A 23,724-nucleotide genomic window follows, 5' to 3' on the forward strand; every position below is an offset into this window, starting at 1 on the left:
CCTCTCTGAGACTTTGGTACTACTTCCACCGCACCTTTTTGAATGAGAAGGCGAACTTGATGAAATAGTTCCTTGAGGTGCGGAGGCGGTGGTCCGGAAGGTGGCGTTGGAGGAGGTACCTCGACAAATTCCAATGCATGGCCTTTTTTCACAATGTCGAGTACCCAACGGTCCGTTGTAATGGAGGACCATTGAGAACCAAACAGAGAGATTTGACCTCCAATTCTCCGTTCGACAGACAAGTCATTGACGTTTGTTGGATTGTCCCCTGAAAGTGGACTTTCCTCGGTAATTTCTGGCAGGTTGCGGACGGGAAGACTGTTGACGGTTTCCGGTGAAACGTTGGTTACCTTGGTTATAGGACCGATACTGACTGCTTCCTCCACGAAAAGTGGATGTAGTGCCCCGTCCTCGAGCACCCCGAAAGGGCTGCTTCTTAAATTGAAGGGTACCCAAGGCACGTGCAGTGTCCGTGTCCTTTTTTATGGATTGTAGCGCTTCATCAATATGCGCTCCAAATAATGACTCGCCGTCATATGGCATATCCAGGATTCTTGTCTGAACTTCCTGTCGAAACGAAGTTGAGCGTAGCCAACCTTGTCGACGTAGGACGGCCGCTCCAGCGAGTTGGCGAAAACCAGTGCAGGCCACATCCACTGCACAATCAAGGAGTTCCTCTGCAGTTCTTTCTCCTTCTTGCAGAATCTTCTGCGCTTCTGTCTTGGAAGCATCCGGGAGTAACGCCACATAGGCGGACATATCAGCCCAAGCCTGACTGTCATAACGACCTAAGATAGCCATAGCGTTAACTACTCGAACCGTTGTAGAGGACATGGAGGAAAATTTACGCCCAATTGCATCTAGGCGACGGCCCTCTCGGTCTGGAGGAGCGGTGATTGTAGACGCTGGATTCTTCGAACCTCTTTGAGCTGCCTGCGTAACGACAGAATCGGGCTTAGGTTGACCTGTAAGGCATGCTGGAGATCCCACCGGCGCCTTATATTTCTTTTCCAACCTCGGCAGTTGTGCTGGTAAAGAGTTAGGCGTCTTCATTAATTTGACCCCTTCAGTCCAGATGAAATCTATAATCGGGACTGTGTGTATCTGTTTTAATGGTTGGTTCTTGAAATCATATAGGAAGCAATCTTCCTCTCTGTGGGCTCGTGGTAATTTGAATCGTTGCGCCGCCATGTCCATTAATTGGTGGAAGCCTGCAATATCCACTGGAGGAGAATCCCCTGGCGGCACCTGAGAAGGGGATGGTGTCTGAGCACGATAGTCATCCCACTCCGCTAAATGTTCTTCACCATCCCCATCCACATCCACATCAGAAACTTCTCCATCCTCACGCTCTGGAGGATTCTCGTCATCATCATCCTCTGGATAAATTGTTGTGTGAACTCGAACTGATGTACTCCTGTGAACAGTAACAGGCGGCGCCGGGTGTGAAGGAGCCAGTGCCGGCTCCGTAACTGGGTTCAACACTGATGGGACAGCGGCAACCTGTGGAGATGGTGGGAATCGTCGATTGTAATCTTCCAACATACTTTGGAGGTTCGATATCATTGATATAGGCAACATCGCAGCTGGTACTTGAGGGTGAGTTGCTTGATGTTGGCCATACTGATCCTCTTCATCGTTACTGAAGTCTTGGCACTTTATGTTCAAGTCCGAAAGACTTTGAGCTTGGTCATCAGACTCTTGATCTGAATCAGTAGCAAACAAAGGAGATGGAGGATTAGCCATTTCTCCTTCTGTAAAAGTCCCGAACTGGATAGATTTGCTGGACTGTAGAGGCAATAAAGGCATTGAAGCAAATGAAGAGGCTGGCGTGGAAACTGTGTCCTGCGTACGCGTCGACGGCATGACATCAGTCGTCTTCTGTGAGGGCACTGGCTTGGATGTCGTCGCCGACGAGGAGACCGTCGACGGAGTAATCTTCATGGGCATCGTCGTCGTCGACGGAACCTTCAATTTCAAGGTCTTCGTCGACGGAGCCGTCGTCGACGGGGCGGTCGTCGACGGAGCGGTCGTCGACGGAGCGGTCGTCGACGGGACAGATGAACAGGCTCTCTCGTCGACGGGACAGACGTCGACGGTACGCTCGTCGTCGAGGGCGTAGACGAACCCAGAGTCTTCGATCCTTTCGTCGACGACGACCGGGTCGTCGACGAGTGAACTCTTAGTCGACGAAGATGAAATTGGAATTAAAGAAGAAACAGTCTTAGAACTGAGAACCACTCTCATCGACGACGAAGACGAAGCTGACGACGATCCAGAGGCCAGCGTCGTCGTGACTGCCGTCGTCGATTTTGATCCAGAGACAGCCATTCTCGTCGACGGAGCTGAAACTACCGTCGTCAACGGAAAATCAGTTTTCTTCACAGAAAAACTGGAATTTGAAGCAGAAGGAGCCTGAGAGCTATGTCTCGTGGGCCCAGACGTGGTAGGTAATGGTGAAGACACCGCAGGGGTTAAAGCGAGGGATAGTTTCCTCTTTTTAAGAAATGGGGAAGGCACCTCCTGCACACTACCACGCTTAGAAGCTGCTTTAGATCGGCCTGAAACAAGACTTTCAGCATCAGAAAGTATATTGTCTTTATCCTTCAGCCTTTGAAGCCAAACTAGTAAGCGGCCCTCTCTGTCCTTAAGAGTTTTCTCTGAGAATTTTCTACAGAGCTTACAGGTTCCCACTTCATGGTCAGGGTACAGGCAGTAAATACACTTACTGTGAGGGTCGTCATGAAATAATCTTAGCTTTCCACAGGATGAACAAGCTCTGAAGAGAGACTTCTTACTTGAAGACATTGTGGAGAAACTGGAAACACTTGAAGAGAAGAAAACTGAGCAGAGCTCAGGGAGACTCCCTTACACACGACGTGCGGTAGAAAATCTGAGGGCTTGAGCTCTGAGGAGAAGGTTCTAGAGGGCTGCTGGCGCCTGATTGGCTGCAGTTTGGACTAACATAATGACAAGGATAGGCTGCATTGGAACTGTTATATTCCCATGCATTCCTATGGAGAACTTTTTGGTTAGGTACCCTATGCTTCTTGTATGCATTTTTTTTGGGTTTTTCCTTATTATGTATATATATATTTATTATATATTATTATATATTTAGTATTTATTGCTATTTTATTTACTGTGGGACTCCCACTCAGACGACGGGGAATATTCAAGCATGTGAATCTATGAAAGACACCCCAATACTGGAGAACCTGTGTATCAGTGAAATCGGGGAAAAGCATAGGCAAATGTTTTCGACCAGCTTATCCATAGGGCATTCCCCTGGGATTGTTACCCTGGTTGCGAAGTATTGGCATTTTGAATTCTGGTATGTCGCAAATAGGTCTTTTTTTGGTGTCCCCCACTTCTTGAATAGCTTTTGCGTTTCCTGTGCTTTGAGCTCCCACTCGTGGGATGCTGATGTCTGTCTGCTGAGCCGGTCTGCCTTCACGTTGTCTTTTCCTGGTAGGTGTATAGCCAGGAGGTCTATTTCTTGTGGGATGGCCCATCTCCATATCTCCTTCACTAGGTTGGATAGTGCAACTGATTGTGTTCCTCCCTGTTTGTTGATGTACAACATTGTTGTTGTGTTGTCGATTTGTATCCACACTCTCTGCTTGTACAGGCTTTTAGGGCAAGGGACACGGTCTTTAGTTCCAGGTAGTTGATGTGCTTGATCGCATCTGTTGTAGTCCACAGACCCCGCACCTTGAGCTGGTTCATGTGTGCTCCCCATACCCTCTGGGATGAGTCAGTGGTGATGGTTACTGTTAGGTTTGGTGGTGTTAAAGGCTTGCACCTTGTTATGTTCTCCTTGCTCCACCACACTATGTCCTCCTGCACTGAGTTATAACGACTAGATCTTCCCAACTCCCTATAGCTTGTGACCATTGTTGTTGGAGCCATTCCTGGAATGGTATCATGTGGAGTCGTATATTGGGGACTAGGTGTATGCAGGACGCCATCATTCCCATGATCTTGCTCGCTGTCCTCACTGTCGAGCTCGCCCCTTCTGGTATTGACCTGTCTCCTTCAGCAGGGCAAGTGTTCTCTTGTCACTGGGGAACACGTTGCTCTGTATGGTGTTGACCTGTGTGCCTAGGAAGATCTTCGCTTGTTCTGGTTCCATCGAGGATTTCCCCCAGTGTATTGAGAATCCCAGTTCAATATGAATGTCAGCAGCCCTGCATGCCAAGAACAGATGCAAACTGGTAAGTAGCATATTCCGTTCGAGGCATGTGGGCTGCTGAATTCATATCTGTGCATAGAATATATAGCAGTGTCTCCCTTAGCGGTGGCTACCTGTGCCAGCTGCAGCAGTCTGAAAAAGTGTTTTTAGAACGGCCTGTCCTACAGCAGCTTCCTGTTTGGAATGTACATCTACACAATAGGGTTTTGTGAATGTATGTATGGTACACCATGTGGCTGCTCTACATATTTCCTAGGAAAGCCATGGATGCCCCTAGTTTGCGTGTAGAATGCGCTCTTGGGGGAACTGTTAAGGTGCGTTTTGCTTTTAGATAACCGATTTGAATGCACTTGACTATCCATCTGGCTCACCCAGATTTTGAGATGGGGTTGCCTTTGTGTTGTGGTGAAAAGGCAAAAAACAACTGTTTAGTTTTCCTAAAATCCTTAGTTCTATCAATGTAGTATAGAAGAGCTCTCTTGACATCTAGTGTATGTAGAGCCCTTTCAGGTACTGACTGTGGATTTGTGAAGAGCACTGGCAGTTCTATTGTTTGATTGATATGAAAATGGAATACCACTTTTGGCATAAATTTAGGGTTTGTTCTAAGGACTACCCTATTTGCATGTACGTGGATGAATGGTTCTTGAATAGTTAGGGCTTGCAGCTCGCGAACTCTTCTAAGCGAAGTAATCGCTACAAGTAAAGCCACCTTCCATGTTAGAAATTGTAATTCACATGAATGCAAAGTTTCAAAAGGTGGACCCATTAGTCTGGTTAAAATGATGTTTAGGTTCCAGACAGATGAAGGTGGGTGTTTTGGGGGGGATTATTCTTTTGAGTCCCTCCATGAATGCCTTAATTGCAGGCACTCTAAACAGCGATAGATGCTGCCTGTTCTGAAGATAAGCTGCAATGGCAGCTAAGTGTATTCTTATAGATGAATAAGCTAGAGTGCAACGATGGAGGTGCAAAAGATGGCAAATTATATTTTGCGTTGAAGCATCAAGTGGGTTGATGTCATTGTTATTACAGTAAATGACAAAACGCTTCCACTCTGCAGCGTAACATGCTCTTGTAGTAGGTTTTCTTGCCTCTTTGATAATGTTCATGCAGTCAGGAGGTAAGTTTAGGTACCCAAACTAAGACTTCAGGAGCCAGATCGCCAGGTTCAGTTGTTGCGGATCTGGGTGCTGTATGTCTCCATGGCTCTGAGTGAGAAGAGCGGGTGTTAGCCGCAGCCTTTGATGAGGCACCACGGAAAGTTCTAGAACGGTTGTGTACCATGGTTGCCTTGCCCATGTTGGAGCGACCAGGATTAGTGTCAGTGAATGCTGGCGTAGCTTGCGTGCCACTAGCAGTATTAACGGTGCTGGGGGAAAAGCGTACGCAAATTTGCCTGACCAGTTCATCCATATCGCATTGCCCTGTGACTGCGGATGTGGAAACCTGGCGGCAAAGTACTGGCATTTTGAGTTTTCCTTTGTGGCGAACAGGTCTATCTCTGGTTGCCCCCATCGTTGGAAGTATGGTTGTAGCACTGTGGGATGAATCTCCCACTCGTGTATCTGTTGGCTGTGTCTGCTGAGCAGATCCGCTATTTGGTTGTCTTTGCCTGGGAGGTGTTCCGCCATGAGCAAAATGTTTCTTTGAATTGCCCACTTCCACATCCTTTGGGCTAGATGTGATAGCTGTGGAGTGTGTGTTCCTCCCTGTTTCTGTATGTAGTACATTGCTGTCATGTTGTCCGTCCGGATCAACACAGCCTTGTTGCATAAATGTACTTTGAACGCTTTAATGGCCAGAAAAATTGCCATTAGCTCTAGCAAGTTGATGTGCATTTTCTTTTGTTGTGTGTTCTATAGGCCCTGCACTGTGTACTGAAGGACATGGGCTCCCTATCCTATTAGGGATGCGTCCGTCGTCAACCCTATCTGTGGTACAGGCTCTTGGAACAGTCGTCCCTTTCAAATGTTTTGTGGATTCCACCAATGCAGAGAGTTGTATGCACGACTGGTCACCAACACTAGGTCTTTCAATTGTCCTTGAGCCTGGTTCCACTACCGTGCCAAGCACTCTTGTAGCGGACGCATGTGTAGTTTTGCGTGAGGGACTATGAAGATGCACAAAGCCATCATGCCTATGAGTTGCATAAACACTCGGGCAGAGAGCGAGTGTTGGGGCTTGAATTTTTGGATCAGCAGTTGCATACTGTTGATTCTTGTAGCGTTTGGGTATGCTTTTGCTGCTAGAGTATCTATTGTTGCTCCCAGGTACTGTTGGACATGGGACGGCTGAAGATGAGATTTTGGGTAGTTCAGCGTGAAGCCTAGACTGTGCAGGAGGTGACTGGTGCGGGACATGTGGCTGGCACATTGCTGGGCCGACTTTGCTTGTATTAGCCAATCGTCTAGGTACGGATAGACGTGAATCTGTTGTCTCCGTAAATGTGCAGCTACTGTCGCTAGGCATTTTGTGAACACCCTTGGGTCTGTTACACCAAATGGAAGGACTTTGAATTGGTAATGTTGATTTTGTAACGTGAACCGTAGATACTGAGCAGGATGTAATGGTATATGGAAGTATGCATCTTTGAGGTCCAAAGTTGCGAGGAAGTCTCCTTGTTGCAGCAGTGGTAAGACTTGTTGTAGAGTGAGCATATGGAAATGCTCTGATAAGATGTATTGATTTAGGGGCCTGAGGTCCAATATGGGTCTGAGAGACCCGTCCTTTTTGGGGATGAGGAAGTATAGTGAGTATACCCCTGTACCTTGATGTTGTAATGGTACTGGTTCTATGGCCCCTTTTTGCAGCATGCTGATGACTTCTTGCTGCAATAAGTCTAGGTGTTCTGCAGATATAGGACGGTGTTTTGGTAGTATATTGGGTGGTGTGGAAGCTAGTTCTAGGCAATAGCCATTTTGGATAATTTGCCTCACCCACTTGTCTGTTGTGATGTTTTGCCAGACTGGTAGGAACTGCTGTAATCGTCCCCTGACAGGTGTTGTATGGTCTGGGGGTAGCACTAAGAAGTCACTATTTAGTGTTGGTAGAGGACCTGGTGGTATTATTTCCTCGTCCTCTGCCTTTGTTGTTATTGCCGCTGTATCCACCTCTATTGTTTTTATTGTAGGTGGTTTGCGTATTTGTTTTGTAAAGGGAGGTCTTCTGTGATGAGCTACCTCTTGCAGCCCCTCTATAATTGGAGCGACGAAAGTAGCCTCTATGTTGTTGGGATTGTAAGGCCCCCATCGACTTAGCTGTTTCATTGTCCTTTCATTTTGTCTAGGATTGCGTCTACAGCTGGACCAAACAAATAGTCAGGGTTTATTGGCTGATTAAATAAAGTAGACTGGACTTCGTTTTTAAAACCTGAGATGCGAAGCCAAGCATGTCTCCTGAGCATAACACTGGTGTTAATAGATCTGGCTGCCGTATCTGCCACGTCTAGGGCACATTTGATGGAGGCGTTAGTTATTAGCTTTCCCTCCTGTACTAGGTTTTTCAGCCTGTTCTTTGTAAGGTTCAGGTAAATGTTGGAGAAGTGTCTCTAGGGTGTCATAATGTGCCCTGTCGTACCCAACTAGCAGGGCTTGTGTATTAGATATTGTCCATATATTAGCTGCTTGAGCAGCTACCCTTTTCCCTGAGGTTTCCAAGATCTTAGATTCTTTGTCAGGAGGTGGGGCTTCTCCAGTGGTCTGTGAGTTTGCACGTTTACGTGCATTGGATACCACTAAGGAATCCAAAGGCAGTTGACCCTTAATATATGTGGGGTCTACTGGAGATAGCCTGTACTTTCTTTCAATTCTAGGGTTAAAGACCCGTGCCCTAGTTGTTTCTTTAAAAAGGTCACCTGCATGTTTAAGTACCCCTTTTAGCATAGGTAGCGTTTTGACAGATCTTTCTGATGTGGCAAAAGTGTCAAAGAGGAAATCCTCCTCAATGGGACCTGCATGCATTTCTACATTGTGATGGAGGGCTGCCCTATCTATAAGTGCATTAAAAGCAGCTGTATCCTCCGTAGGAGAAGGTTTAGCAGGGTATGCAGGTGTATCTGGAATGGGCTGAGAATCACCAGGATGTACTGGGTCTGCCCATGGTTGAGCTTGACTGTCTTGGTCAGGGTCCACTGTGTACTTGTATTCCCCATTCTCCTCACAAGCCACCTCTTCATCTGAGTGTGTGGGTGTATATGAGTAGGTGTTTGGTTTTATAGGCTCAAATAGAATAGGTGAAGTTGCACAGTTCCTTTTCTTTTTGAGTGGGATGACATAAGTCTCCTTTTTAGTTTCTGGTCTGACTTTTATTTTGTAGAGAGTGACCTGCCCAGAATTAGGGTCAATGTAAAGTTTTGACTGTTCTTCTGATGAGGGGTCTGGACATAAGATCTCCTGCTCAGTAGTTCTTGGTTGTTTGGCCAATGTCTTTGGTTTAGTTTGTTTAGGGTCGATACCGGTGTTTGGGTCGACTGCGTTATGTTTGATGAAATTGGTAGACCAAATTTGATCGGTCCGAGAGTTTTTGTTATTTGAACAGTCTTTTTAGGTTGTGCCTGTTTTCTTGGAGCCGATTTATCTATTGTTTCGACATTTTTTGTCGAGTCGATAGTCCTTTTGACTTTGCTGCATCTTTGGAACCAGTGTTTTTGGACCGATGCTTTGGTGTCTCGGCTCGATGTTTTTCTTCGGGTCGATGTTCTTTGGCTCGATCCGTTTGTGTTGCACAGCCATTGGTTTGTCGATTCTTTGCTTCGGTTCGACAACCTTCTTTGTTTCGAGTCACTTATTTGTGTTGTCGACTGTCGACGCCGATCTCTTCGGTTCAACTGCCTTTTGTTTCGGAGTGGATGTAGGTGCGCCGGTTTTCGGCTCGACGACCCTTGTGTTTGACTCCGATGGATCGACATAGTTTGGCCGAAGACCGCGATGTCGACGATTTTCTTTGGGATCGATTCTGCTGGATTGGCGTAGTTCGGTCCGAAGACTGTGTTGTCGATCAGTTTGTTTCGTTTTTGGTTCCATAACTTTTGCTTTCGATATCAACAGCTTTGGGTTACGTTGAACCGATGGCTCTTTTGTAGTATTCTTAGCCGAGCTGAGTCGCGGGGCTATAGAATGTGTTTCAAGATCTTGGCTAAGGCCTTCCGGCGATGCCTTGACCTGAGCCTGTGGAACCATAGAGGTGTAGGTTTGCTGCTTTGTACTCACGGTTGGTCCCGATGTAGTAGGCCCCGTTTCATCACTGGAGTCATCTTCCACGGCCCGATCCTTTGTTCGTCGTCTCCTACCTCAGCGATGTCTTCATCGTTGTCGTCATAGTAGTTGAAATCATGGTCCGAGTCTTGATCCAACTGTTGATCCGAATCTTCGGCCTCGATGAGATCTTGTTCATCGTCGAAGATATTTTCGGGTTCCGGCGCTGGTTTCTGCATGATTTGCCTTGCAGCCCGTCGAACCCGAAGTGTCTTTTTTGATCGAAATGGTGCACAGGCTTGGCAGTCTGTTTCATTATGTACCGGAGATAAACACTTGTTACATACAGGGTGTTTATCTATATGTGGGTATTTTGAATTACAGAGAGGGCATCTTTTGAATGGACTTCGTTCCATCGACGACCGATCTTTGCGCCGAAAAGGCCTACGGCCCGATTGGACGTCCTGAGTTGGATAAAGTGTATATTAGGATGTCGGCACCGATCGAAACAATACCGACGATTCCGAAGGCCTTTTGGCCTTTAAGAAAAGTAATTTTCGATTCCGAACTTAGAGTAAGGAAAGTACATCCGAACCCAATGGCGGAAAAAAACAATCTGAGGATGGAGAGGATGCCCATGCGCACTGTAGTCCAGGGGAGGAGCCGCCTATCTCGTGATACTTCGAAGACTCTTCCAGGACAACAATATGCAATCATCCGGACCCAACACTAGGCGGCGATCTATGCACAGATATGAATTCAGCAGCCCACATGCCTCGAACATTTGGTTCCCAGTATTGGTAACTTTCATAGAATCCCATGCTTTGTATCAATCCCCCGTCGTCGGAATGGGAGCCTCAGTAAATAAAAAAATACCATAGCAGTAAGTACAAAAGAGAAAACCAGGCCTAGGCCTCATCTCATTTTGTAGCTTGTCCACCTCTTTTTGTAAAAGAGACCAAAAATTCTGCAACAACCAAATCAGAACAGCCTCACCCCCTTAGAACCCTCCTGAGAGAGCCTCAGATTTTTCGTAGCCGTTGTGTAACAGCAACGATCTCAGTAAAAGAGGCTGAGCTTTCCCAGGGGACGAGGGTGGGCACATGGGAATCTATGAAAGTTACCAATACTGGCGAACCAAAGTTACAGGTAAGTAACTTGTTTTCTTGCCCCAGTATTGGAACTTTCATAGATTCCCATGCTTTGTATCAGAGTAGCTAGCAGTAAGTCATGAAAGCACATTTTGTTATATGAACATCCTTACATGTCAACATAGATCTCCTCAGCGGAAACAAATTATAAACACGTTACCACAGAGAAGAATATATATAAAAATCGATACAAAATGTGCAATACAGGAAGGAGGGATTGTAGGGAAAGCTCACCTCATTGAAAAAGAACTCTCAGGACTGTTTGACCCACCGCTGCATCTTTTTTCATGGAAGAATCCAAACAGTAGTGCTTCGTGAAGGTGTGGATACTGCTCCACATAGCTGCTCTATAGATGTCCTTCATAGGTACTCCTGAGAATAGAGCCACTGATGAAGCAACAGATCTCGTTGCATGAGCACTCTTCTTTCAAGCAGTTTGCCCGCTTCCTGATGACAATACTGGATCATATTAGAGATCCAACGTGAAATACTGTGCTTTGAAAGCGGAAATATCTTCCGCTGGGCTCTACAAGAGACAAAAAGTTAAGACTTTCTGAATGGTTTTATTCGTTCCAGATAAAATTTCAGACATCTCTGAACATGTAAAGAATGCTGGTGTAGTAGGTCGTGGGAAAATAAAAAAGACTTAAAAATCACAGGCTCATTTAAATGGAATTCGGATGGGACCTTCGGGATGAATTTTGGATTTGTCCTTAGAATCAGAGCATTGTTCTTGAACTGAAGAAAGGGTTCCACAATAGTTAGCGCCTGAAGCTCACTAATCCTCTTGGCTGATGTTAAGGCTAATAGGAGAGCCAGCTTCCTTGACACAAATTTTAGATTTGTTCTGTGAATGGGCTCAAACGGAGCTCTCATCAGATGAGCCAAAACCAGATTAAGCTGCCAGACTGGTGGAGGAGGCCGGACTGGAGGAAACACCCTTAACAAACCCTTCAGGAACTGTTTAATAATCCTATCGGACCAGAGTGAAGGGCCTGAAGACGTCCGCCTGAACCTAGAGATGGCTGCTAGATGTACCTTGACATAAGAATGAGCTAAACCGGACTTTGCCAGAGAAAGAATATATGGTAAAAGCTGATGCGGAGCTGAATTGTATGGATGAATATTCTGCCTCTGACACCAGAGACAGAATCTCTTCCATTTCACCCGATAAGGTTTATTCGTACTTGGAGCTCGGGCCTGAGACAGAATATCTCTACACTCTTCTGAGAGATTCAAATCTTGGAATTCTCTGTACTCAGGAGCCACGCTGTCAATTGGAGTGAGCTCGGATCTGGATGGAGCACCTGACCCTGAAACATCGTCAACAGACGGAATCGGCTGCAGGTGAATCGGTTGGTCTTGAGAAAGCAGGAGGAATTCCGTGTACCAGAACTGACGGGGCCACGCTGGTGCAATCAAAATCATTTTGCAAGGTTCTGCTTTGAATTTCCTGAACAGCCTCGTGATCAATGGAATTGGAGGAAAGGAGTAGACAAATGCGCCGTACCAAGCTATCAAAAGCGCATTCCCCAAGGACCCCCGCTGGTGATCCCTGCTTGCGTTTAACCGGCATTTGGTGTTCTCCGGGGTTGCAAATAGGTCTATAGTTGGGGTGCCCCAAACTGAAAAGATCTCCTCGAGAATGGTCTGGTCCAATTCCCACTCGTGACTGATTGATCTTTGGCGACTCAACACATCTGCTGTTGAATTGAGCGAGCCTGCGAGTTGTTCTGCCATAAGAATAATGTTGTGGAGAATCGACCAGTTGCAAATTTCCTGAGCTTCTTTTAAAAGAGCCCGGGATCTTGTCCCGCCCAGTTTGTTTATATAGTGCATGGCCGTTGTGTTGTCCGTGCGCACCAGCACTGTGTGATCCTGAATCCTTAGAAGAAAAGCCTGCAGGGCTAAGCGAATAGCTCAGAGTTCCAATAAATTGATGTGGAACTTGCGTTGATCTGGATCCCAGTGGCCGCTCACCTTCAACTCCTGAAGTACTGCCTTCTAGTGAAGCGTCCGTGGTTAAAACCATGGGTGATGGGGGGGGGGGGGGGGGGGGGGGGGGGGGGCCGGAAGGTTTAGCCTTCTGAGATGCTGTCTTTTACCAACCACCAGCTGCTTGCTCTTCTCATTGCTGAGGTCACCGTGATTTTGTCGTCGAACGAGCCTTCCGCCTGGTGCCATTGCTTGTCCAGTTGCTCTTGTAACGGACGCGTTCAAAGCCTGCAGTGCGGAATCAATGGTATGCAGGAGGATATCGATCCAAGCAGGGACTTGTAGAGATGGACCGACAGACTTCCTCTTTTGCAAGAGACGAGTTGACAGAATAAGTTTGCTCTGACGTTCCTACGATGGAAAGGAGATTTGTGTCCAGAATAGCACCTAGAAATGTTGCCGACCTGAATGGAAGAAGGATCGATTTCTCCTTGTGGAGTTGCAGGCCCAGCTGGTTGAATAGTTGAATGCAGCTTGTGACCGCTCTGGAAGCTGCCTGGAAAGATGGAGCTTTTATCAGCCAATCGTCTTGGTAGGGAAAAACCTCTAGAGATTATCTTCTCAGAAACGCAGCCACCGGTGCCAGTACCTTCGTAAATACTCTTGGTGTGGACTTGAGACCAAACGGAAGCACTTTGACCTGAAAATGGCTCTTGCCTACTGTGAAGCGTAGGTATTGCCTGTGAGATGGGTGGATCGGCACATGGAAGTATGCATCTTCTAAATCCAGTGTTGCCATGTAGTCTCCTGGATTCAGTAGACGTAGAATATCCTGAAGGGTGACCATCCTGAATGATAGTTTTATGATAGGTGTTGAGCTCCCTTAGATTTAATATTGGACGCCATTTTTCCTTTGTCTTTCGAACCAGGAAGAACCTGGAATAAAAACCTTTCCCCCTCTGGGAGTAAGGTACAGGTTCTATTGCCCCCTTGATGAAAAGTTGGTGGGCTTCGAGATGTAGAAGTTTTAGATGTTTCGATTCGTTGGCGCCTGGAGCTCTGGATGGAGGAAGTTGTTGAAACTACAAAGTGTGACCACTCCGAATGATATTCAGAACCCACTGGTCTGATGTAATGACCTTCCAGCTGCGTAGACAATGAGAAATCCTGCCCCCCACTGATGTTATCGGAGAGGTAGGAACAGTAGAAAGAGCCATGAAGCCGCTATTGTCGTTTAGAATTGTCTCTCCCTTGAAGCCCTTGACGCCCTCTTGGTGGCTGACGAGAAAAAGACGCCGATTGACCTTAGCGCTGTGAGTATTGCAGCTTGTAAGATTGAGATGACTGGGAGGACGAAGAGTAACGTTGTTGATGGCCACCTCTGTACGAGGAAAAACCTCTCCCTCTCGCACCTTTGAAAGGAACTTTGCGGTAATTTAATGACCCCAAGGACCTTGCTGTGTGTCCGTGTCCTTCTTGATGCCTTGAAGGACATCATCTACATGCTTTCCAAAAAGCATCTCTCCGTCGTAAGGTAAGTCCAAGATCCTATTTTGCACCTTCTTGGCGAAACCAGGTTTCCCTTAGCCAGCCCTGGCACGTCAAAACTGCTGAACCCGCCAATGCACGGAAAGCTGTTGTTGCTATGTCCATGGCACAATCTATCACCTCTGAAGAGGAACGCTCCCCTTCCATCATGGTCTTCCTGGCTTCATCTTTCACTGCATCCGGAAGTTGGTCTACAAACTGAGATAAATCACACCACATCTGGCGATCATATCTGCCCAAGATAGCAAGAGCATTAGCAGCTCGAACCAGGAGGCTGGCCATAGACGAGAACCTTTTCCCCACATTGTCCAGATGCCTCCCTTCCTTGTCTGGCGGTGTTGTTAGTGGTATCGAAGGATTCTTGGACTTGCTTTGCACCGCTTGGGAAACGACTGAGTCCGGCTTTGGTTGACCTGTCAGACAAGCAGGACTGCCGTCCGGTGCTTTATGTTTCTTCTCCAACCGGGGAAGAACAGGGATAACGGTCGCAGGATTCTCCATCACTTTAGTGCCTTCCGACCATACATTATTGGAATTGAACGAACGGACTTTCTGTAAGGTTCCTTGAAGTCGTAAAGGATACAACAGTCTGATTGCACAGTCGTAATTGGAAGGCCAAATCTCTTGGAAGCCCTCTCCATAAGATTATGGAAACCCAGTTGACATCATCGTCCCAATTTCTATCCTGGTCATTTGAAGGATCAACCTGAAGGTCACCATCAGATGAGACATCATCGTCTTGAACGGTCACAACCTCCTGATAGCTCTCTCTGGGTTCCGGTCCCGAAACGCGTGTAACCAGAGGAGTCACTGCCACTGCAGGAGTAGTAGGAATGGATGGAGAAGGACGCTCCTGCCGTTCCGCAGTTTGCAACTGAAACTTCTTCTTGTAGTCTTGTAACATCAATTGCAAGTCTATTATAAGAGAGGACGGCATTGCTACCATATCCTGCCTTCATTCTTGTGGAGGCCTTTCTTGCTAAACAAACTGGCGCTCCTCAGTATAGCACTCATCAGAGTCCGAATCTTGATATTTCACCTGTAGTTGGGATGGGCTACAAGCGTCTCCATAAGGACCATCCTCATCTTCATTAGACTCCTCATCCAGAAGCAAAGTGGGAGGTAAAGGCGTTACCTGCCGAGGAGATGTCATTTCTGGGGTAATTTGCTGCAGTCTAATAGATATGCGGACCTTAATTCATCGACGACATAGTCGACGGACTCGTCGTCAACAGTAAAGTCGGTGGAATAGTCGTCGATGGGACCGTCGACGGAGAGATGACTTTCGTCGACGTAGGGTTGGTCGTCGACGGTGGATTGATCGTCGACTGAGTTGTCGACGAGCTCGTCGTCAAAATCATCATGGCCGCCATCGACGTTGTCCTCGTCGCAGCTGTCGACACTACCTTCGCCGTCATTACAGTCGACGTTGAAGATGTAAGCACCATAGTCGACGAACAGGAAACAGGTAATTTAAACGTCGACGAAGATATCACTGCTGCCGTCGACAAAGCTGCCGTCGATGGGCACGTCGATGAAGCTGTACCTGAACTTAAGTACTTTCTGGAAACAGTTGTCGGCGAACCAGCTGTTTCCGTCGTCGAACGTGGTTTTTTGTCAGATCTTCCGTCCTGAGGGACAGCAGAAGGTTTCTTACCTCCCTTCTCCTTTTCAGATGATGGAGAAGTTACAGATAAACTTTTCTTCACCTTCTTAGTGTCTCCTCAGTCTGTCCCAGCCTCTCCTTTACACCTCAGTGAGAAGATTTTATGGGACTAGCCCTTTCAGAGGTATTTTGCAAGGCTTTCACAGGGGGGCTCCATGGATGGTGAAGGGGATGACCTACCCCTCTTCCTGGATCTTCTGGAGGACACAGCTGAGGAGGAATCCTCACTGTCAGATGACACAACCTCTTTACATGACTTCATCTTTTAGAGCCAAGTCAGCAAGCGGCCTTCCCTGTCTCTCAAGGTCTTTCTAGAAAATGTCCTGCAGATCTTACACTCTGTGGCCTTGTGGTCCGGGTACAAGCAGTAGATAAGAGTCCTTATGCTTGTCCTCCACAAACAGCCTCTTCTTAGAACAAGTAGCACAAGCTCTAAATAAAGCCTTCTTCTCCTTGTCAGACATATTAAAGTTGAAGAAATGGAAAAGATTCTAATCTGAAGAGAAATCTGAGCAGAAAAATCTACGGCTCTGAGGCTCTCAGGAGGGTTCTAAGGGGTGAGGCTGTTCTGATTGGTTGTTGCAGAATTTTTGGTCTCTTTTACAAAAAGAGGTGGACAAGCTACAAAAAGATGAGGCCTAGTTTTCTCTTTTGTACTTACTGCTATGGTATTTTTTATTTACAGAGGCTCCCATTCCGACGACGGGGGAATGATTCAAAGCATGGGAATCTATGAAAGTTCCAATACTGGGGTAACTAGAAATATTCTTTATAAAAAATACGAAATACTGAAACGTAATTACTTACCTGTTTTGAGAGGAGACCCCAGTGCTGGCCCCAGGAGACCAGTACTGGATTACAAAAGTAACAAGATCGTACTTTACCTGCAACCTGAATTTTCTCCCATTGGATAACATTGCCAGATTTTTGGCGAAAAGTTTTTAAGTGTGAACTTTTAAAATAGCTTTTTATTCCTGAAAAATCACTACAATACCTAAACGTTTTTGCTAAACTGGTTTCAGCTTAAACCCCAGGACTGAACCTAGGAGCCAGTCCTGCAATTACCAAAGTAATCTACCAAGTAATCACCTGTGTTTATATAAGGAATCCATTGAGCTCAATGCTAAATTGTGTGTAGAATTGTGTTGCCTACTGCAACCCCTGTACCTATTGTCTTTCCAAAGTTTATTGCCTTTCTGCAAAGTACTCATCTGAGGCCTCTCATATTGATAGCAGTATATTTTGGATGCCTGTTGGTTCTAGAAATAAAATAACTATATATTTTGATGTAAAAACTATTGGCCTGGAGTTCAGTCCTTGAGTGTGAAACCTTTTGCTGACTGAGTGTGTACAACAAATGCTTTACACGGTCCTTTGGTACTGTCTTACTGCTCGACCAAGCTACCACTTGAGAGTAAGGTCAAACCTGGGTTTAACCTGTTATTCCTCTGGGGTTTGTGGACTCTATACACACACTATACCTTATTCTGGTCCAGTATATATAGAGCCACTTCATCACAGGGTGGGCATGTTTGGTGGAGCGGAGTCACTTAGAGGTGGTTTGCTGGCCCCCTCTTCTGGATTGTCCTCGTCCATTCGCCCTCCCGCGAAAGGAGTGGCCCCTAGGCTGGTATTGCCAGGTTTGTTGTTGCTGGCCCTGCTGAGTTTGGTTGTTGCCCTGGTAGTTCTGCTGGAATGTCTGATGTGACGTTCCCGGCTGGTTTCCCCCCCCCTTCCATTTGGTCTCCGCGTCTGGGTACCCCTTCTCATTCCTCTGAATTGCAACGCCCCCATGGACCTTGCAGTTTCAATTTTTTCTTGTGTTGCGTCAGTTTCTCATCCACTGGCGCCCGAACAGAGTTTCTCAATTGAAGGGTGTGTTCCGAATATTATTGTGGACTTCCCGCTTGAAACCGGAGATCCTCAGCCATGCATGCCTTCTTTCTATGACCCCAATCATCATGAACCTGCTGGATGTGTCTGCCGCACCAAGGGCTGATTTTGCTATGTTCTTGCCTTCCTCCACCAGGTGTGTTGCTCTCTGTTGGTATTGCTCAGGGAGGTGTTTGAATAGCTGTCCGACCTCCTACCAATGCTGGTACGTATGCCTGTTGAGTAGGGCGTTCGAGTTGGCAAAGCGCCAGTTGACTGCTGCATTCCTCTCTATTTTCCTTCCATAGAGGTCTATCCTCTAACTTGCCTTGTCTGGAGGTGGGCCTGAGTTTGTGTGAACGTTGGCCCTCCTTCTGGCTGTTGCTGCAATGATTGAGTCAGCTGTGACAGATCCCTGGATGTATGGTGGATACTTAGAGGAATGTTTGTACTTCTTCTCTGTCCTAGGTGTGACAGACCTGCAGCTTGATGGTTCCTTGAATGCTTCCCTTCCCTGGTCCAGGACACTTGGGAGCATGGGGAGGAATTGACTCCTAGTTTGAGTGGGGAGCAGGGTCTCTAAGAGGAAGCAGGCTTTTGGTTTCTCTTCCTCCAGTTTAACCCCATATGCTGCTGCCGCATTATTGATGACCATATTGTAGATGCCAATGTCATCTGGTGGCGAAGGCCTCGAAGGGTACGTTTCCACGGCCTTCCGGGCTTTCGGCGTCAAGGTCCTGCCAATCCAGGTCATGCAGACCCCAAACTTGTTTGCTGGTCTTCCTCGCCTTCTCCCTCGTAAAAGTATAGGCTCTCTTCCTCTTGGTGTTCCTGGGGCTCCGGAGTTTTCTGCAAACTCCTCTTCGGCCTCAACGGGATGATAAACCTTTTCATCCGTTCGTCGAATTCCCTTTTCCTTTGCAGGATGTTGTAATTTTGGCCTCGACCCTTCTCTTCTTCCTCTCCATCTCGGCGACCTGTTCGGCGTCGAGGGTTTCGGACGATCTCTTCGATGTCGAAGTTGCCTTCAGGTCCTTTTCCTTCGGCATCGAGCGCGCCTTTTCGGGGATATGTTTCGACAACCTAGGTTGGTCTTGTGTTTTCGCCGACTGGGTGTCATTTTCGAAGGATCCGCTGGGCTGTTTGTCCCTGGATGCAGCTGTGTACGTCAAATGTTTTGGCGCCAGTGCTCCTTTCGCAGACTTCGACTCTGTTTTTCGAGAGTCTGTAGGGGTCGACGTCTCTTACCTCCTTTGTTATTTTCGAATCGGTCTCTACGACCGTGTAGTCATCTGGTCCCTCGGCAAGGTTGTCCTCTTCCCCACTGGAGAGGCCCAAGTCCTGGAGCGACTGAGGTGGACCTTGGCCTTGCATGTTGTAGTTGGCTCTACTCTGTCTCTCTTAACCTGAGCGTCTTTGGGGTAAAAACGGAGCAGGCGTTGCAATCCTTGCTCTTGTGGTTGAACAGCAGGCAGAGGTTGCAAACCGGATGCAGGTCCTTCTGCGTGCATATGTGGTGGAAATTGCAGCAGAATTGAAGGTGTTTTATCCATTCCTCCGTTCAGGGGGCCCCCTGTGTAAGCATTCTCCTTTGGACGTCGAAGTTTGATGTTCTCCTTCTCCATCCCGGTTCAGTGGTCTTGCTTTCGAGATGTATTCTCCAATTTGTTTCGGGGGTCTTCTGTCTTTTCTTCTTCTTTTCTCCAAAAACTCTGGAACCTCTCGGTGACGCTCTAGACCCAACGGCGGAAAAAGTCATCTGAAGATGGCACCCAAGGGTGGGAGCTTCCGCAGGAAGCGAGCAGACGTCACAAGAAGGACACCAAAAGGTGGGACGTTGACGCCCACCTGGGCTACACAAAAAAAAGAAAGAAGACTATGGTTCCGGACCCAATCACTAGACTGCGGAATAAAGCACAGCATAGTGAATCCATAAAGATTCACGCTGCAAAACGTCCTTTTACTCTGACATATCACTGGACAGGAGTGCCACATAAGGTGAAGCAAATCCCATTCAAATAACACAGCTGTTAAACAATCCCCACCCAATTACAGAATACTGGAAAAACACACGTATTTTTAAACCAACTAGAAAACACAGTTTTGCTCTGGGTACCTACTTCTGCGTTTCTTCCGGTGTTAGATTTTTCCTCATTTCCCTGGAGAGATGGTAAAGTCGGTGAAGCGTGGAGGCATGAAAAAGTGCGTTACCAGATTTCCAGAAAACAGTTGAAACTTTGTTGTAGTAATTTGCCATCAGCTGGGGCTTTGGGGGCTTTTTAGACAAGGAGAAAAGCCCATGAATGTCTTCCACCGCCTTGAAAGCTTCCTGAAAGCAAGCAAACCACAGAATTGTATGGGCTATTCAGAATATAATACACAAGACAGAGCCGACCCTGGATTTTTGCACACACAAGAAAATACATCTTATGAAACCCATTTTTGGTACAATGCTATCCCATACGTCATTACACTCAAGAGGACAAAATATTTAGTTTTTTTGGTAAAAATTGGCAGACCAACCTGTATCTTTTTCTGCCTAAAAGCAAGTACTGCTTTGGCACTTCGACCGATCCATTCGCTTGAAAAATCACTACGTACTCTCTGCTTATTACAACAGTAAATTGTGTGGCACAATGAACAACTATCGCTTAAATGCTCTTTACATTAATCTCCCACAATGGTTCCTCTCAAAGCTGCACAAATTCTACCCCAAAATCACTGCAACCATTTCGGAGCTCTTCAGTATATAGCTCCTTAAACAGTACAGAGTTATGTCACAATTGAACTGCTATTTTATTGTCAAGCAGAATACATGCACATCATTTCAAATGTAAACTTCATTACCCAATATCTGCAACTTTACTGTATTTTGTTTTTTAAATGAGAATGAACGTTCTCTATTCAAATACTAAAAATAATGCATAGCTTGAAATATTCACTCTGATCAGAGATCATAATCTGGACATCACTGGTGATTTTTAGACATTTCTCTTTATTATACAAAGCAAAGAAGAATCCTTTATCAAATCCCACAAAGCTATAACAAACTGCAAGCAAGAGCATTTTGCTCTTGCTTGCTCAAAGCAGAGTACAATTACTCTGACAGAGAGGGAGCTGCAAGTTAGCAGCTTCCTCTTTGTCCAAGCAATGCAGACTCCTGCAGGAGGATGGGAGCCGGCGGGGACCTCGGGGGCCTTGAGGTGCGCCCTCCCCCTCCCCACACCCACAGTCACCAGAATTGCTAAGTGGGTGCCCTGGGTGGGACGAGGCCCCAGGGGACAGGGTCCCCGGGGTAAAAATTGGCTCAGCAGGCGACCACGCAGCCCCCCCTCCCATAAAAAAAGTCTTTTTTTTTCTAAACGTCGAGCAAATACCCGGAGGCCCGGCCCCCTTTTCTCAACCACTCTGCAAACGTGCCTCCTGATGCGATACTGGTTGGGGATGAAGTCCTATTGGAAGCCCTCCTGTTACCGCCAGTAAGTCCCTGTAGGAAGGTAGGATCCTTCTAGCATGGTTAACCTCACTTTTTGCTTGGGGTCAGTATGTTTTTGAACTAGTCTGACTTACCTTATTGCAATTGAAGTACTGTTGTGTATTATGCTGATATCTCCAGGTAGGAGATATCAGGTAGGAGATATACCAACATCCTAGTGGGTATTGTGTAATAGATAGACGTATTTTCATATAATAACTTTTTTTCATTTAACCTACACTACATGATCAAACTGGTAAAACAAGCTTAACACTCCTTCAAGATCAGCCTGAAGACTGCGCTCTACAGCTACCACTTTGAGAGCTTTCAATGGTTCTCAAAGACCACTGAAATCACAATAAGGGTTGCCTGGATTAGTGCAAGGTGCATCACTTAAATAAGTATGCACTGTATACCAAGCCAACCTCCTAAAATTCTTTATAGCGGAATTCCCGAGAGCTTGTCGGAGGCCCGACCCCCTTTCTCCATCCCTCTGCAAACACGACCACCCGTTAAACAAAACACAGAAATTCACTTAAAAAACAAAAGGTTACAGTTACATTATACTTAAGTTTTATATTTCCCTCGTACAAAACCAGTTAAATTCAGCAGTTCTAGTTACCTGAGCCAACTATAACTTATGCCCCTGCACGGCACTGCTTATGATCTCACATATTACATTTATTTATTTATTTTCAGAGTTTTATATAGCGCGAACAAGATCTTTGCAGATATCAGAGCGCTTTACATAGACGGGTACATGAGGGAACAAAGTCAAATAGGTAGGTCGATAGTTCACAGAGTACAGAAGGGAACATAAGGGAAAGTCAAATAAGTAAATCAGTAGATCATACAATACAAATAATACAATTGGGTGGCTGCAAAGCAATCAAGTGGGTGATAAGACAGCTCGTACAAATAGATAAGGGGTCAAGCAAGTAATACAGATCATCGCAGGGTGTTGATAGGGTTCGAGATAGTAGTACAGGTGAATTTAGCCATGAGGATAGCTTTTACTTCTTTTTTGAAGAGTGTAGTGGAAGAGATAAGCCTGGTTTCGGGAGGGAGTGAGTTCCAAATCCTAGGCGCCATTCCTGAGAAAGAGCGCTTGTATGTTTTCTCCTTCCGGAATCTTCGAGGTTTCAGCAGAAGATTGTTTGCGCCTCTCGTGTTTCTGATTCCCCCAGAGATTGTCAATTTCTGAGCAAGGTAGCCGGGTGAGTTTAGGTGTACAGCCTTGTGTGTCATACAGGCTATTTTCAGATGTATTCTGGCTTCAAACGGCAACCAATTCAGGGATTTCAAGTCAGGGGTGATGTGGGAGTGCTTTTTTGACCCCGTGATGAGTCTCGCTGCAGCATTTAGTGATGCTTTTAGTGGTGCGGTTGTAGTTAGTGGGAGTCCGCAGAGGGAGGTGATGCCGTATTCAATTCGTGGGATGACTAGTGCTTGCACCGCTGTTTGGAAGTCTTTGGCTGGGAGGTAGGGTTTAAGTTTCCTCAGAGTATTGATCTGGAAGTTCGCTCCCTTTGTAGCTTTGCTGACATGTTGCTGCATGTTGAGATTGGTGTCGAGTGTTATGCCTAAAGATTTTGCTGAATCCACGATGGTGGGTTGGACATTGAGTGCGGTAAGGAGTTTAAGCCAATGTTGAGTGGTGGATATCTTCGCTGGAGGTGCGATCAGAAGGAATCACTTGCGACATGGCCAGTGAAATCACTGATGATGTCATCAAATAAGTGTGTTTAAGAGTTTATGGGTGTCCCTGTAATCTATGTTTTTTTTTCAGGGAACAAGATATATATCGATAGATATCTACATAGAGAGAGAAAGCGCAATATTCAGCTGTATGAACGCAACTATAAAACAAGTGTTGGCATAGCCAATAGGTCTCGCTTTTGGGACCTTATAAGTATTTAGTTATGCAGCACACTATCCTTAGTGCAACAACAACTGTTGCATGGCTAAACACATCAGATCCCAAAGGCGATACCTATTGGCTATGCCAATGCTGGTTTTATTTGTGTTCTGCTCACCTTGTTCCCTGCAGTAAGATTCTCAGCATGCAGTACCCTGAAAGGCACCTCAGTCCCAGCATGAAAAAAAATTGCTTTAAGACGACAATTTTGCACTTTATAAAGCAAATCTATTTATAAAGCAAACTGCATTTCTGATGGTGTAGGACTGTGTTCCAAACAGTGCCACAAGTCGCTTCGGTGCACAGCTGTAGCTCATACATTTCAGAGCTCTGCCCTGTACAGATGTATGTTATGTGCAGTCCGGTGCCCCGTGCTGTGCAGAGCTAGGTTCTGAACAGTAACACACGTCCTCATGTAGAGCAGAAATAAGTTTTGTCTCGTCTACAACGCAGACGTTTATGCTGAACTATGTCTTGGTCAATGAAGGGCACAGCTCTGCACAGAATGCGGTCATCTGCAGCACAAACTGAGTGTCTGCATGCTTGCCACTTGCCAGACGCTAACTAAATCCAGGCTGCGAGAACAGAACTAAACATGGTCCACGTGCCTAGAGTAAGGGCACCAGAGGCTTCCGGCATTACCCTTGGCACGGTGACCTGCCACCAGCCTTGGGCATATAGCAGCCATGTCGACAGTGACAGCCACCACGCCCTGCTGGCTCTCTCTCCCCCATTGTTGAAAAGGGCCACATGAAAGTCCTGCTTTTGA

General features: G+C 46.4%; 1 protein-coding gene across 2 annotated transcripts in view; it reads right to left on the reverse strand.

Moving 5' to 3' along the window:
* The window catches only part of EIF3A (eukaryotic translation initiation factor 3 subunit A), a 771,171-nt gene that overhangs the window by 630,428 nt on the left and 117,019 nt on the right, over positions 1-23,724 (reverse strand). For both annotated transcript variants that reach the window (XM_086922925.1, XM_086922923.1), the window contains exon 6: positions 19,683-19,891. In XM_086922925.1, the coding sequence (XP_086779051.1) occupies positions 19,683-19,891 (209 nt within the window). The remainder of the gene's footprint in view (positions 1-19,682; positions 19,892-23,724) is intronic.

The sequence above is a fragment of the Lissotriton vulgaris genome, chromosome 5, assembly GCF_964263255.1.
Source record: "Lissotriton vulgaris chromosome 5, aLisVul1.2, whole genome shotgun sequence".
In the NCBI taxonomy this organism is placed as follows: Eukaryota; Metazoa; Chordata; class Amphibia; order Caudata; family Salamandridae; genus Lissotriton; species Lissotriton vulgaris.